The 14,414-nt window shown below is 45.7% G+C and overlaps 1 protein-coding gene across 1 annotated transcript in view; it reads left to right on the top strand.

Annotated features, from left to right (window-relative positions):
- The window catches only part of LOC146811692 (serine protease 27-like), an 88,446-nt gene extending 83,000 nt beyond the window's left edge, over positions 1–5,446 (top strand). Inside the window, exon 6 of the mRNA XM_085615100.1 lies at positions 5,066–5,446. Coding sequence (XP_085471226.1) covers positions 5,066–5,446 — 381 coding nt within the window. The remainder of the gene's footprint in view (positions 1–5,065) is intronic.
- Positions 5,447–14,414: the final 8,968 nt, after the last annotated feature.

Raw genomic sequence — 14,414 nt, 5'->3', positions numbered from 1 at the left:
TGTTTCAGATGCTCCCAGTGCATCCTCCGCCGGGCACCCTTCAGAAATTGCAGGGGCTCCTTAATAAATTCCTATGGAACAACAGGAGACCGAGGCTCGCATTATCACTTGTTACCTCGCTGAAAGCCGTGGGGGGGGCTGGGCTTCCCGCTCATTGGTGCTTATTATCAAGCATCTTGTCTACGCTACGTCACGGAGTGGAACAGGTCACTGTCCAGCAAACACATGAACTTTATGGACTAGACAGTAGCTGGCTGTAATGTCTGGCGTCAACTTTGGCTTCCACGCAAGCACACGGCATGGGGTCTCTATTCATCGCCAGTGACCTCGCCGACTCTCAAAGCGTGGGATCAGTTAGCGGGGCGCAAGGGTTGGACTACGTTTCCCTCCCCTATGACACCTATTGTGGACAACCCCGACTTCCCGCCGGGGTGCGCGTCCCCGGTCTTTCATCGTTGGAGGGAGGAGGGGTGTAAAAGGGTGGGCTCCCTCTTTGACCTGTATGGCTTGATCCCCTTCTCTCAATTGCGCAAAGACTATTTTAATTTGCCGAAGTCCGACGCTTTCCATTACTCGCAGCTGGTGCACTGGGTGACCCAACCTTCTAACTTCACTTTGATGTCTCGTCCCTTGACCACTTTCGAACGCTGGTTAGTTTGCAAAAAGGATGACCGTAAGCTCATATCTGAATTGTATGCAATGATTGTGGCGCATCCTAAGAACCAGCGGTCGAAGGCAGAGGTTCGCTGGGAGACTGAATTAGGGCGCCCTCTGATGCACAAAGAATGGGAGAATATCTTCTACCGCACCCATCACACTGCCTCTAACACTGCGGGTGTGGAATCTGCCTATAAATTGGTTGCTTATTGGTACTATACACCGGCGCGTATCAATTCTTGGGATGGAACTAAGTTAGGCCTCGGCTGGCGGGGGTGTGGCCTTCCTGGCACCCTGGTACACCTGCTGTGGCACTGCCCGAAACTGGTGCGGTATTGATCAGTGGTTCTTGATGATCTTGACGAGGCATTTCAGATTACATTCCCCCGGGAACCTGAGCACGCGTTGTTGGGCCTCCCTCATCCCAAATCCTTTCTTTTACGCTCGCTGAGGGGCAGACAAATTGCGTTAGCGTTGCTTGCAGCGCGGCAGGTTCTCCTGGTGCAATGGGGTTCCTCGGTCGCACCTGACCCGCGGGATTGGATCCAGAGACTCTGGCACCTCTTAGCAAAGGAGCACCTCTCACTCAGCATTGATGGGAAAGGGTCAGAATACGCAAAGCTCTGGGGTCCATTCCTGCAGCTCCTCTCCAAGGAAATGAGGGAAGTAACGTGCCCAAAATACTCACATATTCTCCAGCTCATTCCTTTGGAACCGGCGGGGGCCACAAGTGTAGTCTGAATTATCCTGAGCTGTGACCGATGGCCTCGGGTGACTAGGTTGGGGAGCCAGAGACTGATACGGAGGGGGTGGGGGTGGGGGGTCTTGGGGGGGTGGAGGGCTTGGGTGTTTGTCTATTTTCTTGTTCCTTTATTTTTTATAAAAGTGGTATCTGAGCAGTTGCCTTGTAGGTATGCTATGAGCTGAAACGTCTCTTCGCGGGGTCGCCCTCTGGGCTGTAGACCTGTACGCTGTGTACTGACCATTCCGTTACGCTCTGCCGGCCGATGGTTGTAGGCAGTTGAGCTGTGTAACTTTGATCGTGCAACACGCAATAAAAATGATTGATTCTAAAAAGCTTTTACAAATTGAGTCCAATTGCCTTTGCCATTCTTTGCTTTATATTTTTATTATTGATACTTGTGTGATTGAAATATACATTTAGTTATAATTTATCAAATTCAATAGTACAATCTCTTTGCGCTACTAATAATCATAGTTTCCTGTAATGGGTAATGTGCATTAAATCTACTAGGGAACAGCTTCCCTAAACTGTGGTCCGCGAAGCCTACTCAGGGGGTCCGCCACTGCTTGGAAAATGAAATAATATTAGCAGATTAATAAGGTCTATGAAAATAAAGAAGCAAAATGTCAAGTTGAAATTGTTAAAATGTCCTGTAAATCTGAAAGAAGTAGAAACTGGAGGATGAAAATTAAGTTAGTATCTTCATATTGATTTGTGGGGCAGTACAAGTGCATCAAACAGAGTGTAATTTGGATGATGAGTGACCTCAATTAAATTTAAAAATGCTCCATCCTTCCTATTAAAGTGAAAAATTTGCTTTTTTTCATATTTGCTTGTCAATTAAATAAAGGAAGTGTCCATTTACCCTGCTGCCCTCCAAATAGTATAAAGTCTCTGCAATTTACCCAGGGTCTGGCAAAATAGTACATAATCGCTGCTGTTTAGCTGGCCAAAGACTAAAGAGATGATGTAGAACTTGACTAGTAGCTGGATAAACAATGCGAAGAATATCCTTATGTAGCCGGCCATAGAGAAAAAAGGGACTCCAGACAATGGTAGTGTGGTGGCCATCTTGTAATGGGGATGTAACGTGTGAAGTATTTGTGAGTAAATGCATAAAAAGTGTACAATAGATTGTAGAAAGGTAAGTGCATGAATTAGGATAAGCTGTTTACAGATGAAAAAAACATAAAATCAAATTTGAATAAAAACATTTACGTTATTTTAATATTCAAATAAGACATGAAAAAATTAAACAAGCTTCAGGATGTGACACAGATATTTTGCGCTTCAGTCTGGGAGTATTTGGCTGTAGCAAAGAATATTCAATATTATAATATTATAATAGTAACAAATATAATGGTTTATTCACTCATGAGAATACATCTACGTGACAGAGTTGGGAGGCTGTACCTGACTAAAGTCATTGGAGGAGGAGGATAAAAAGTAGCAGAATAAGGACCAAGAGGTGAAACGCTAGAAGGCCTAGGACGACCACAGCCACAAGGAATAGGACAAGTACAACTGGGCCAGAATAACTAAGGAAGACTAGGGGATGAGTACCATCTCGTTGTTATGTCGGTCAAAATAACTTGGAAACATTCAATCATTTGGGACCTTTAGACTTATAAGTTAGTGTCAGCATAAAAGCCAATTTTAGTACCAAGAGCCTCATGTGGCAAAAACACACACAAAAGTAGATATCATTAGGCTTTTTCTGTTGGAAATGTTATTAGACCTCTAAAAAGACTTTTGCAATTGTTTCTGAAATGGAGCCTCATGGGGGAGGGGGATAAGGGGAGGGGAAAGGGGGATTTGGGGTGAAGGTTTCCAAAAACTGCCAGCCAAACAGTGCAGAATCTCTACCATTTAGACAGCGACCAGGTAAATAGGGAGGTTTTTGTCTGCTACTTACGAGGCTGCCGGCCAAAGGGTGCAGAATCTCTGCTGCTTAGCCAGCTGCCAGGTGAATAGTGACGTTCTTCTGCTTTTTGCATGGCTGCCAGCCGAACAGCACAGAATCTCTACTATTCAGCAACTAAACTGGTAAATATTGATGTTTTTCTGCTATTTGCACAGCTTTCGGATGAACAGTGCAGAATCTCTCCTATTTAACCAGTTCCTGGGCAAATAGTGACGTTTTTCTGCTATTTGCAAGGCTGCCAGTTGCGCCGTATAAAATATCTACTATTTAGTCAGCAGTCGGGTAAATATTTAGGTTTTCCTGATATTTGTACGGCCACCACCCGGACAATAAAGAATCTCTTCTATTAACCAGTGACTAGGTAAATAGTGGAGTTTTTCTGCTATTTCCACCGTCACCAGCCATACAGTTCAGAATCTCTACTGTTTAGCCATCGGGCAGATAAATAATGAAGTCTTTCTGTTATTTGCATGGACATCGACCAAACACTGCGAAATCTCTACTACTTACCCAGCAGCTGGATAAATAAAAACTATTATCTGCTATTTGCACCGCCAATCAGTCTAGAATCTCTACTACTTAGCCAGTGACTGGGTAAATAGTGAAGGTTCTTCGCTATTTGTACGGCTGTCGGCCAAACAGTGCAGAATCTCTATTATTTAGTCAGCGGCCATGTAAATAGGAGAAGAAATTCACCATTTACCCAGAAACCTGGTAAATAGATGCTACCTTAAATAAAACATTTTATCGTTTGTATGTTTGTTTGATAAATGCTGGTTTCTGTATTTTGTGCGTAGTGTTTCACAGTTGAAATCATCGAAAATTCTTACGTTGTGGTCCCCAGCTTCTAGTAATGAGCCTGTGGGGATACCCGGATTCCAATAATCATTCAGTAGGGGTCCCCGGGTTCCAGTATTGATTAAATAGTGTTCCACAGAAGTCAAAAGGTTAAGAACCACTGTACACGGGGTTTCTTTACTTGTCACAAGTGCTCCCGCCTCCTAGAAAACCCTCTACTATGCAATTAAAATTGTATTAATTATTTTTCATTTAGAATTTTTATTGTAAGGATGTGGCCACCACATTTAGATTGTTTTCTTTTATTTCTCATTTTTATTTTTGTGTCATATGCTTGCTATAAAAAAATAACTATCCAATCTGATTGCTAAGGTAAAACCTATTGACCTTGTAAATACTTTTTTATATATTTTCAGTCTAAGATTGGAAACAACAAAGAAAGGTGATCATCTTTTTTGGAAGCTGTAATTGGTTTCATAGCCTGTCTCAAGGACATGGTAACTCCTCATGAATTAAGGACTGGTACGTGGTAGAAACTGATTCTGAAAAATTAAGATTACCAATAAGTGATTTTGGCTGTCCCACTCCATCCCAACAAAGATGAAAAACGATTCAGCCAGCAGCATCGGTCCCACAGGTTGAGTGAAAGAGGGAAAGGAGAGGGTGCACATTTCTCTATTTTTGCAATAGATAAACAGAAGATAAAGGGGCACTACAATCCAGGTGCAGAAAATCTCAGTCGCTATCTTGTTAGTAATCAGACTGTTGCTTCCCTCTTAGTTGAAATATTTTCAGTTGGAAAACTGTTTGGATGTTTCACACATCTTGTGAGAAATCACTGTAAGCAAAATTGAGGACAACAAGGAACAGTATAGGTGTTTGTGAGATTTCTTGAGGATTACCATTCAAATGCACTAACTTGCCTTTTATTCTTGTACCAGGGGGATTCTGGAGGGCCACTAGTGTGCAAGTTGGGCAGCAGTTGGTTCCTTGCTGGAGTGGTGAGCTGGGGATATGGCTGCGCCTTGCCAAACCACCCTGGGGTCTACACCCTGGTCACTGCCTATGATGCCTGGATAAAGCAACATGTTCCGGAAGTGGAATTCAATTCAGCACCCACCCCAAATACAACAAATGTGGGCACGACTTCTGCATTCACCTCCAACCCTCCCATCACTCCTGATCTGACCCCTAGAGCCACCAACAAAAAATCTACTGTGTATGCCGCCACTGTAAACAGCTCAACCTCTACAGCGACCATGACCAACATAACTAGTTCATTTGCAGGCTACACTGCCACAAGTACTGGTAAGTCTGCCTAGACAGTGGCAGCCCTTTCCACATTCACCTCCAGTTCCACCACTTCAAGCCAAACAAACAAGTCCAATAGTCCAATAGTCCACACAGCTACATCTACAATCAGTCAATCAATATGGGGTTTATATAGCGCGCTACTCACCCGTGAGGGTCTCAAGGCGCTGAGGGGTAGGGGGAGGGAGGGGGGGGCAGCTCCGGATCAGTCGAAGAGCCAGGTCTTGAGGTCCTTCCTGAACGCGTGCAGGGTCGGGGACCGTCTGATGTTCACCGGGAGTTTGTTCCAAAAGGAGAGCTACAGAATCCAGACCTAGCTCAACCACCACCCTGACTACACCTGAGACCTCACCACCTCTTCTTAAATATTGGCACCAGGGGCAAATAGCTAATTCTTTCATCATTTACATATATCTCTAATAGCAGTGTGTAGGAAACATGAAATTGTGAAACAAATATCCTATTGCTCAAGTGAAGTTTACAAATACAGGATTGTGTTAATTAAAAACAACGCAACAAAGAAATTAAGGATTGAAATAATTGAACAAAGGAAATATTGCATATTTGAAGGCAGGGGAGAAAAGAGGAGAGAAGAGGAGAGAAGATGAGAGAGTTGTAAAAGTAAATGGATAGAAAGGAACGGGGAGAGGAGATGAGAGAGGGAGGGGAGGACAGAGGAGAAAAAACTTGTTTTGTTCATGTACAAGCTCACAGTGTGGGAAAGGAGGATAGAAATGGACTGAATGAAAGAATGGAAAGAAATGGCAAAAAGGTACATATAATATGAAGTAAGGCACAGGTCTTCAAACTGTGGGGCATGCCCCCCTGGGGGGGCGTGGATGGGTTCCCCGGGGGCGCAAAGGCCTCTGTAAGCACATGTAAATAAAGACGCCTGGAAGTGCAGCGATGTTTATTTGCTGCATTTCCAGGCTGTCTTCATTTTCTCCGAAGCCCTTAGAGTGCCATGGGAAGGTCAGTGGGTGTGCTGCTGGGGGCTCGACTGGGCAGAGTCTGGAGTCTTATTAAGACTCCAGCACGCCTGAGTTTCTCACAGGTCTTTAAAGACCATTTGCATACCTTTGGAAACTGGTTACTGAGGCTTAGTTTTTTTTTCTTTTTCCAGTACCCCCTGGGCCCCAACTCTGCCTCTTCCTTACATTTGTATTGTAAATTTACTGCTGTAGTGTGAAAATGCATTTCATGAAAAGGAATATGAAAAAGGGTTGCCAATAGAAAAAATGCCAGCCATGTATGTTTAAAGAGCCTGCAAATACCTTGCTTTGACACTAAATAGGGTCTTAAATAAAAAAGTATGTATTCATTTGTAATTTGACTTTCTGTCTGTTCCTTTTATTTTCAGTCATGAAACATGCAGGCAGCCCTAGAACACATTTAAAAGTGCTATATTTGCTTTTCTGAGTACGCACAGATAAGTGCTGAAAATAGGTGACTGTTTATTTTTGTACCGTCTGCAACATCAAAATAATGAGCTGGCAATCCTAATCATAAGACTGGAAGTTTGCTGCAGGATCAGCACATTATTTATTTCCTTCACCCTCGATTCCCTGATTAATTCCATAATAGCAATAGTTTAATTTATATCTGAAACCCTATGCCCCGTCAATAACATGCTGATTAACTTCAAGTGTCTGGGAATTCACCCTGCATTCAGACAACTCACTCCTCATTCTCACCCTTCACTTTCACGCTCACCCTGCACTCACAGCGCATAGTTATGGTTTTCCCGCATTTGCCACATAATCTATCGTCTGCTGCATAATTTGCAGATTAAAAAATGCAGCAACACATGTTACCTCACAGTGGAAGGCCCTTTATAAAGGTTGACTGGTCACCTTTCTGTTGCATATTGCTATATGTGAGTGTTAATGTGGTACTTATGAGGGGCAATAAAGGCCAGGACAATGTTAACAAGTGTAAAAATAGCAAAATAGTGCAGTAATGCTATCACAAAATATGCAGCATAATTCGCCTTTGCTTGCTGCAAAATGTAGTCAACCATGCTGCATAATTTGGCCTTCTCCTGCCGCATAATTCTAATGGCCCTGTTTCTAGTGCCAAGAGGTCCCAGCCTGTGGCAGAAAGCACTGTGAATATGTAAGTCATTATTGTAAAACAGTATTTACATACTCTAAGCTACGCCGCTGCAAAATGATGCAGTGATTGAAATAAAACAAGTTCTTACAAAACATACTTTTTAGTAATAAGTAATCAAACTGTATCTAATGCAGACATTTTTTAAAGTGTCTCCACTATTCCAGATCCCAAATGATAACTCCTTTACATTACATCTACAAAGAATATTACAAAGAATAGATCTTTGCCACCATAAAGCTTTAAGCAGATCCACTGGAATTATTCAGCAGAAGAGGACAACATTATGCGGCAGGTTTGACTAAATTATGCAGCAAGAAAAGGTAAATTATGCGGCACAATGCGCCACATTTTGTGGTTAGCATTACTTCATTATTTTGTCATTTTAACTTACCGTAACGCTGTCAGGGGAAATATTTCACCTCATTAGTACCAGTGTAGCATCCAAATACAGCAGTAAGCAACTACAAGATTACCAGTCAATCTTTGCAAAGGGCCTTCCACTGCTCCGGAACACTTTGTCACGCTTTAAGTAACTTTTATTCCGTTTGAGCTAGAATCAAGATTTCTTTGTTGAAATCTGCAGATTATGCAGAAATGCAGTACACTGATAATTATGTGGAAAACGCTGCTGCTGCTGCAGAAACTCATAATTCCATGGTTTCTTTTTTAACTTTCTGCACTACCACCCACACTTCGATTTCAGGCAGAGGCATCTCAAAGTCAGTATTAACCATTCAGGGGCAGTGTTTTTTGTGAAAGCTGAGTCCATGTGGTGGCAGGTAGAAAGCCAGCAGGGTGCATTCAGATGCAAAGCCTTAATCCTCTCGATCCTTGGGGCCTCACAGTAATGGTCTAGGAGACAGAGGAAAGGAGCGAGATTCATAAATATTGTCAAAGAGAAGGCCCAGAATAGGGAGCACTGTATGCGGACTCATTTTTATGTTTACAAATGGCCAGAGACCGCTTCTTCAGAGAGATACCCCAAAGAAGGGCACAATATAAGTGTTTTTTTTTTTTAAAAGGTACATTTATTAGTGAAGCTGGTACTGCTGCCAAGTGTGTAAGTGGCTACTGCTGGTTCTCATAAAGGAGCAGATGCAGCAGGACTGGGGCCCAGGGATTTGAGGGGCCCACTGCATCACAATTATGACTGTCTACCTTTTAAAAAAAGGGGCATCAGAGCTTATTGTCCTTTCAAGCATTAGGACCGAGGGTGATGATCCATCATGGAGGGGAAGAGGTAAAAAAGGCAAAGGAGATAGCCTGCTACTCAGGACTGCAGTTATCATTAGTGCAGCAGGTATAGTTGCATTGGGGTCAAAGAGTGTGAGGGGCTCACAAAACCCCAATTATGTGGAGCAGTTTGTTTGGGATTTTGCTGTTTTATAAGTCTCATATTTGGTGCAATTCATAAGCTATAGAAAAAATATTTCTGAAATCATCTCGTAAACTCTGCTCCCTGCATGCAGCCATGTTCCTCCCGCTCCCCCAATCCTTGTCATAAAGTTTTGGAGGGGGGCCCGATCTCAAAACATTTTGCTTAGGGGGGGCTCACAATAAAAAAGTTTGAAGACCTCTGAAGTAAGTCTATGTGGGAAATTAACCAAGGAAGTTAGGAAGTGAAAACATGGAATGAAGAAAAGGAGCTTTGATTAAACAATGGAAGTGGAAATGAGGGTGGCATGGACTGAAGGAAGAAAGAGGTATAGGAAAGTAATGTAGGGAATATCAAAATAAAGTAGGACAAGAGACTAAAGAAGGTGGTTAGGATGAAAATATAATGAATGAAAAAGGCAGGAAGGACCATATAAATATTTTTTACTTTGTAGAACATCAATACACCACCTAGAGTGCTAATAACCCATGGAGTAAGGGGAAGCACTGCTCATTTTATTGTCTCTATGGAAATATGTAGCATTTGGTCAGGTTGTGCTCGTTGCATTGCCAACCATCTGAAAAACATGGTGCTCCAAGATGTAGAGAGAGTGTTTTCTTGCAACAGACCCTGAAATACAGGGAAATTCAGAAAGGTTCTGAAGAAGATGTACAATCACAGGCAGGGCCTATCACCCACTCCAGTGAACGGTTAACAAATCTGGGGGGGAGAACCCTAGAAGAAAATTGATCCAAACTGACAAGTACCCCGCGGTGAGAGTTGCAGGATTTTTTCTGCTCATCTATGTGAGGAGAGGGATCAACTGCTGATTACACTGACGGGGGGGATGAGCAGAGGAAGGGGAGAGACTTGTCCCTGAACCCTACAGGGAAGAAGTAGCCACTCTACATGGGTACACTTCCCGTAGTCAGCGATAACTAGTTATAAAGGGTTCTGACCAGACCCCCCTTCCTCACCAGTTATCCGCTCAGACCACCTACTCCTCCCATCCATGAAATCTCCACCCATGACAGGGGTCCCATACTACCCCAAGAACCATCCAGGCTCTAGGCTAGATGCTTCTAGGTCACTCATGGTCTACATGGACTCAGCCTAACTAGGCCCACATTTGCCCTTGGGCATGCAACACTATGCCTGCCACTTCTCTGGACAAGGGTACAGTGCCTCAGCACTGATGCGGTCTTCTGGGATAGGTCTACATCCCACCGCTGCCACCAATGTTGAATAATGAGGCAGCATCTGTGAGGCCTGCACAAATAAAATGACTACATTTGTCCTTCACTGGGAACCAAACACCAAATTGTAGCGCCTGACTCTCAGAGGGTAGCGTTGCAGAGCAGTCTGGGGCTTACTCAAGGGAGGTGGTGTGGGCTAGTAATCGCCATTTGCAGGTGCGCAAATATAACACTCAATAATTGATTGTCCAGTCTGTACTTTGCTTTATAAAAGTAAGAGTACATTTATTAAACACACACACTACTCAATACTATGCACCAATTTACAAATACACATAAGCTGTTGGAATTACTTTGTGACATTGCATAACATCTCCACCCCACCCGCTGGGGGGGTGGGGTCTAGTACCACCACTCCCATGTATGCACGTCATCTTGCCCCCAATGCAGTTGGTTGCACATAACCTGGGGCGAGGGCCTGGCGCACTAGCACCATCCCAGTGGCGACCCTCTCCTCCAATATCTTAACAAGCATTTAAAATAGGTAACCCTGCCTTGGTGACCTATAACCCTGACTGAGCATGTCCTACTGACCATAAAGTATGCACCTCTATATCTTAAGGGTAGCAGACTGGGATCTTCACCTAAGCGCAGCAGCAAGAATACATGTTTAAGCAACACTTTAGAATGACAGTACTCATCACATTTGTGGATCACTAGAATGTATTGCAATTGCAGTCCCTAAAGGCATCACAGATAAAATCATAGGATTACGCATATACAGATAGACACCCTAGGAGGAATCTCTGGCAACATAAACCCACTTTGCTTATGACATCACCTTACATGTACTTCACATTAAAAACATGAACTTTAGTCCCTCTAAAAGAAATAACCATGAGTAAATGCATTTCTGGTGCAAATACACTTCTTCACCTCCAGGGGATGCCCTTCTCCAGACATCCCCAACTCAGCCCTTCATTCCATGATGCACTTTTCAATTCACCCTCAGGTGTACAACAAAAGTTCCAGTCCAGAAGTAGTTAAATGCTGGCTGAGCCCTTGAGGGGTTATTCTTTCAAATCCCCAAGACACTTAGGGTGGGACTTTTCTCTTCGTGCAGGGGGGGAGACTGCGCCTCTCCAGCAGCTCCCCCAGCACCTTCACATTCATGTGGTGGTGACCCCGTCCTCCTGGGGCCACCACAAGCAAAGAACACGCTGGTTTGACCCTGCAGGCATTATGGGTAGGCTCGCATATGGAAGCAGCGGCTCTCCCGCTGTGCCAGGGAGAGCCGTGATCATCTTTATGGCGCTCCGTGCTGCCTCCTGGGCCTCGGTGGGGGGCCTGGTCGCACTCGGACCCCCAGGTGAGGGTACGGCACGGGGAGCCCACCCCCGGCCGATCCGCTTCATTTTTGGGGGCCTGGTCCCACCCGGGCCCCGTGCAACTCCTCCTTGGTTGCGGGGGTTGGGGTTCCTGGCCCCACCTGGGACCCCAGCAGGCAATCCTCGAGGAAGGGCAGCACACGGAGCCCACCCCCGGCTGCCCCCGCCGGCTCCCCATGCGGCCCGCAACTCCGTGTGCGGCCGTGGAAGCTGGCACAGTCTTCTGGTCTGCCTGCGCGGGCAGACACGGAGGCTCCCGCCAGTCTGTCGGCCGTTGGGGGAGTGCGACAGCACTCCCCCACCTCCCTCCATCTTCGGGGCCTGGGGATGGGGTCCCAGGCCCCCTCCATGACTTCCTGACACCCCCTACTTCAATTTTCATGGGGAGCGTGATGGCGCTCCCCGACTTTGCTTCGGGGCCCGGGGATGGGGTCCCGGGCCCCTGGACCTCTTCACAGAGGGGGGGGGGCGCGATGGCGCACCCCCCTTCTCTAGCTTCGGTGGGGCTGCCCCCGGGACTTGACCCACCCCGGGGGCCTGATGGTGACCGGCGACGGAGCCCCATGCGCTTCATTAGTGGTCTCAGGCAGGGTCGAAGGTCGCCTACCTTCTGGGGGGCATATCTCGGCCCTCCGGTGTCCGATGTGCGTCCTTTTCATGTCCTCTCGCTCCTCTCGGCCAGCTCCAGCCACTGGAAACACTCTCCTTGGCCCTCAGGGCCTGTGAGGGGGGTGCATTCTGCAGGGAGTGCTCTTCACTGGCTCCCTGCGCCAGCCTTTCGCCTGATTCTGCTCCTGGGCCTCTCTTCTCCATGAGCATAGGCCCCTGCTTCTGCGCACCGGTCCTGGGCTCTTCTTCTGGTGCCATTAGGGCCCTGGGGAGCAGTCAGGGGGTCTCCCCTTCCAACTGCCCATTGCCAGGCTCCAGCACCTTTCGCCTCTTTAGACCACACCCCAGAGAGAGCTTCTCTTCCTGTGCAAGCACTTTTTAAAAGTTGAGTAGGGGGCTGGCAGGAAGTCTCTGTTTGGCCTATCAAACAGCGACACATCACTTCCCTGCTCCCTCCTTCTTGTCCAGCCTCTGGGTTTGTTCAAAATGGCACCATCCAGGGTCTCTGGCCACATGCTCCCCTTCCCCCAGTGCTGCCTTCACATTGGTTCAGCTTGGTGCCTGGCACCCAGCGACAGCGGTTGATGGATTGGCCTGTAGCTCCACCTATCTCCTTTCCCTTGGAGGGAAGATCTTCGCTCTGGGAAGAAAGGTCATTAATCTAACCTGCCAAGGCCAGACCCCAGCCAGGGACTCAGAGAAATATGACATTTCTGGATGACCCAAAAGCAGTACAAACATGACTGGACTCTGCAGAATACTTCTTTTCACATCCGCTACAATGGACTTTAGTGCGTGTCTGGAATCTGTAGGCCTTGTGGAAGTCACTCTAGCCATGGGCCCCACATCCCCATAGGGGAATAATGAAGTGAAAACACAGTAAAACACACAGTGTATAAAGCCTATTCCATGTCACCACCCAATTCGGCATAAGTCCTGCCACACCATTCAATTTGTAGCTGCTCCTGGACTGCGCATGCCAGGAATCGCTCCTGCGCTGCCCATAAACGTGTGCACATGCATATACACATGTGTCTGCATGTAACCAGCCCGGTGACCCATACTCCTGCTGCTGCGCAGTGGCCTAGTCAAGCCAGGGGGACACCAGTAAAACCTCCATGCAGTCTCCTTCATTATGAGTTCACTGTGGGTGAGTCCCAGATTATGAGGCTCCCCCACAGTAAAAGCTCAACAATTAGGTGCTCAAAAAGCGAAAAATCCGGGCGGCCCCTAGTGACAGAACCACCTTCTACCAGGAGAGATGAGATGTGCATATCTTATTGCACAGAGGTAGGGAAGCAATCTGTGCTTGAGTACACCGTGGGAGTTGAGGACTCTATGCTTACTACCTAACTACACAGTGGGTGGTAAATGGTATGTCTGTGGTCACACAATGTGAGGTAAAATGTGTTTCTGCTTGAAGTAGGTGTGGGTGATACGGGTTGCATATAACTATACTATGGTAGGTGAGGGGATTGTCTGCGTTTTGCTGTGCGAGGTAAACGGTGGATCTCTGCTCATGCTGAGTGAGGCGAGTTGTTTGTGTTATTGTAGGTGGGTCCTGCGTTTGAATATACTACAGTAGGTGAGGGAATTTTACAGTTACTCTGTAGAATGCAGATGAACTCTTTGAAGCTTGTTATCCCAACATTAAGTAAAGATGCTTTAATTCCTCTCTTTTAGGGATTCAGCTGACTGGACCTTCACAACGTGGTAAGAAAAGCAGATGATGCATCCCAATTTTTTTGCCTTAGGCCATATTTATCTCAAAGATTTGAGAGTATAATCACAATACTTACTGAAATGACAAGAGCTTGCAGTACTGTAAGGGGAGTGTCCATATTTTATATCTACATTAGCAACTTTTATAATGCCCAAGCAGTTGAGATAACCTTCATTCTCCACTGGTGGATTTCATTTGTTAAAACAGTCAAACTTTTGCACATTTTCAAATCTTGGCCAATTTCAACTCCCCAGACTCAAGAAACATTCCCATAATATGTACATCCTTGAACCACATCCCCTGTGACCCTAGACTCCTGCTCCATTACAAAGATTTAGGAAATAGTCACATACACTGGCAAATTGCATGGGATTTACCTCAAGTTTAGGTGGAATCATGTTTTTACTAGATGGTTTCTGTAAAGTTCTTCTGTCTCCAAGACATTAAACGTGGATTCTTTACTCAGAGACCTAAGATAATTCCAACAAACCTCTCTGTATGAATCTGATGTCTGGTGTCAAGCTTTGATAGGTCCAACATCTTCTCCTTTCCAGTTTGTGGATCGCCAGTGAT

The sequence above is a fragment of the Triturus cristatus genome, chromosome 7 (genome assembly GCF_964204655.1).
Source record: "Triturus cristatus chromosome 7, aTriCri1.1, whole genome shotgun sequence".
NCBI lineage: Eukaryota > Metazoa > Chordata > Amphibia > Caudata > Salamandridae > Triturus > Triturus cristatus.
The sequence above is the reverse complement of the archived record's forward strand: the minus strand, read 5'-3'. Positions and strand labels throughout refer to the sequence as shown.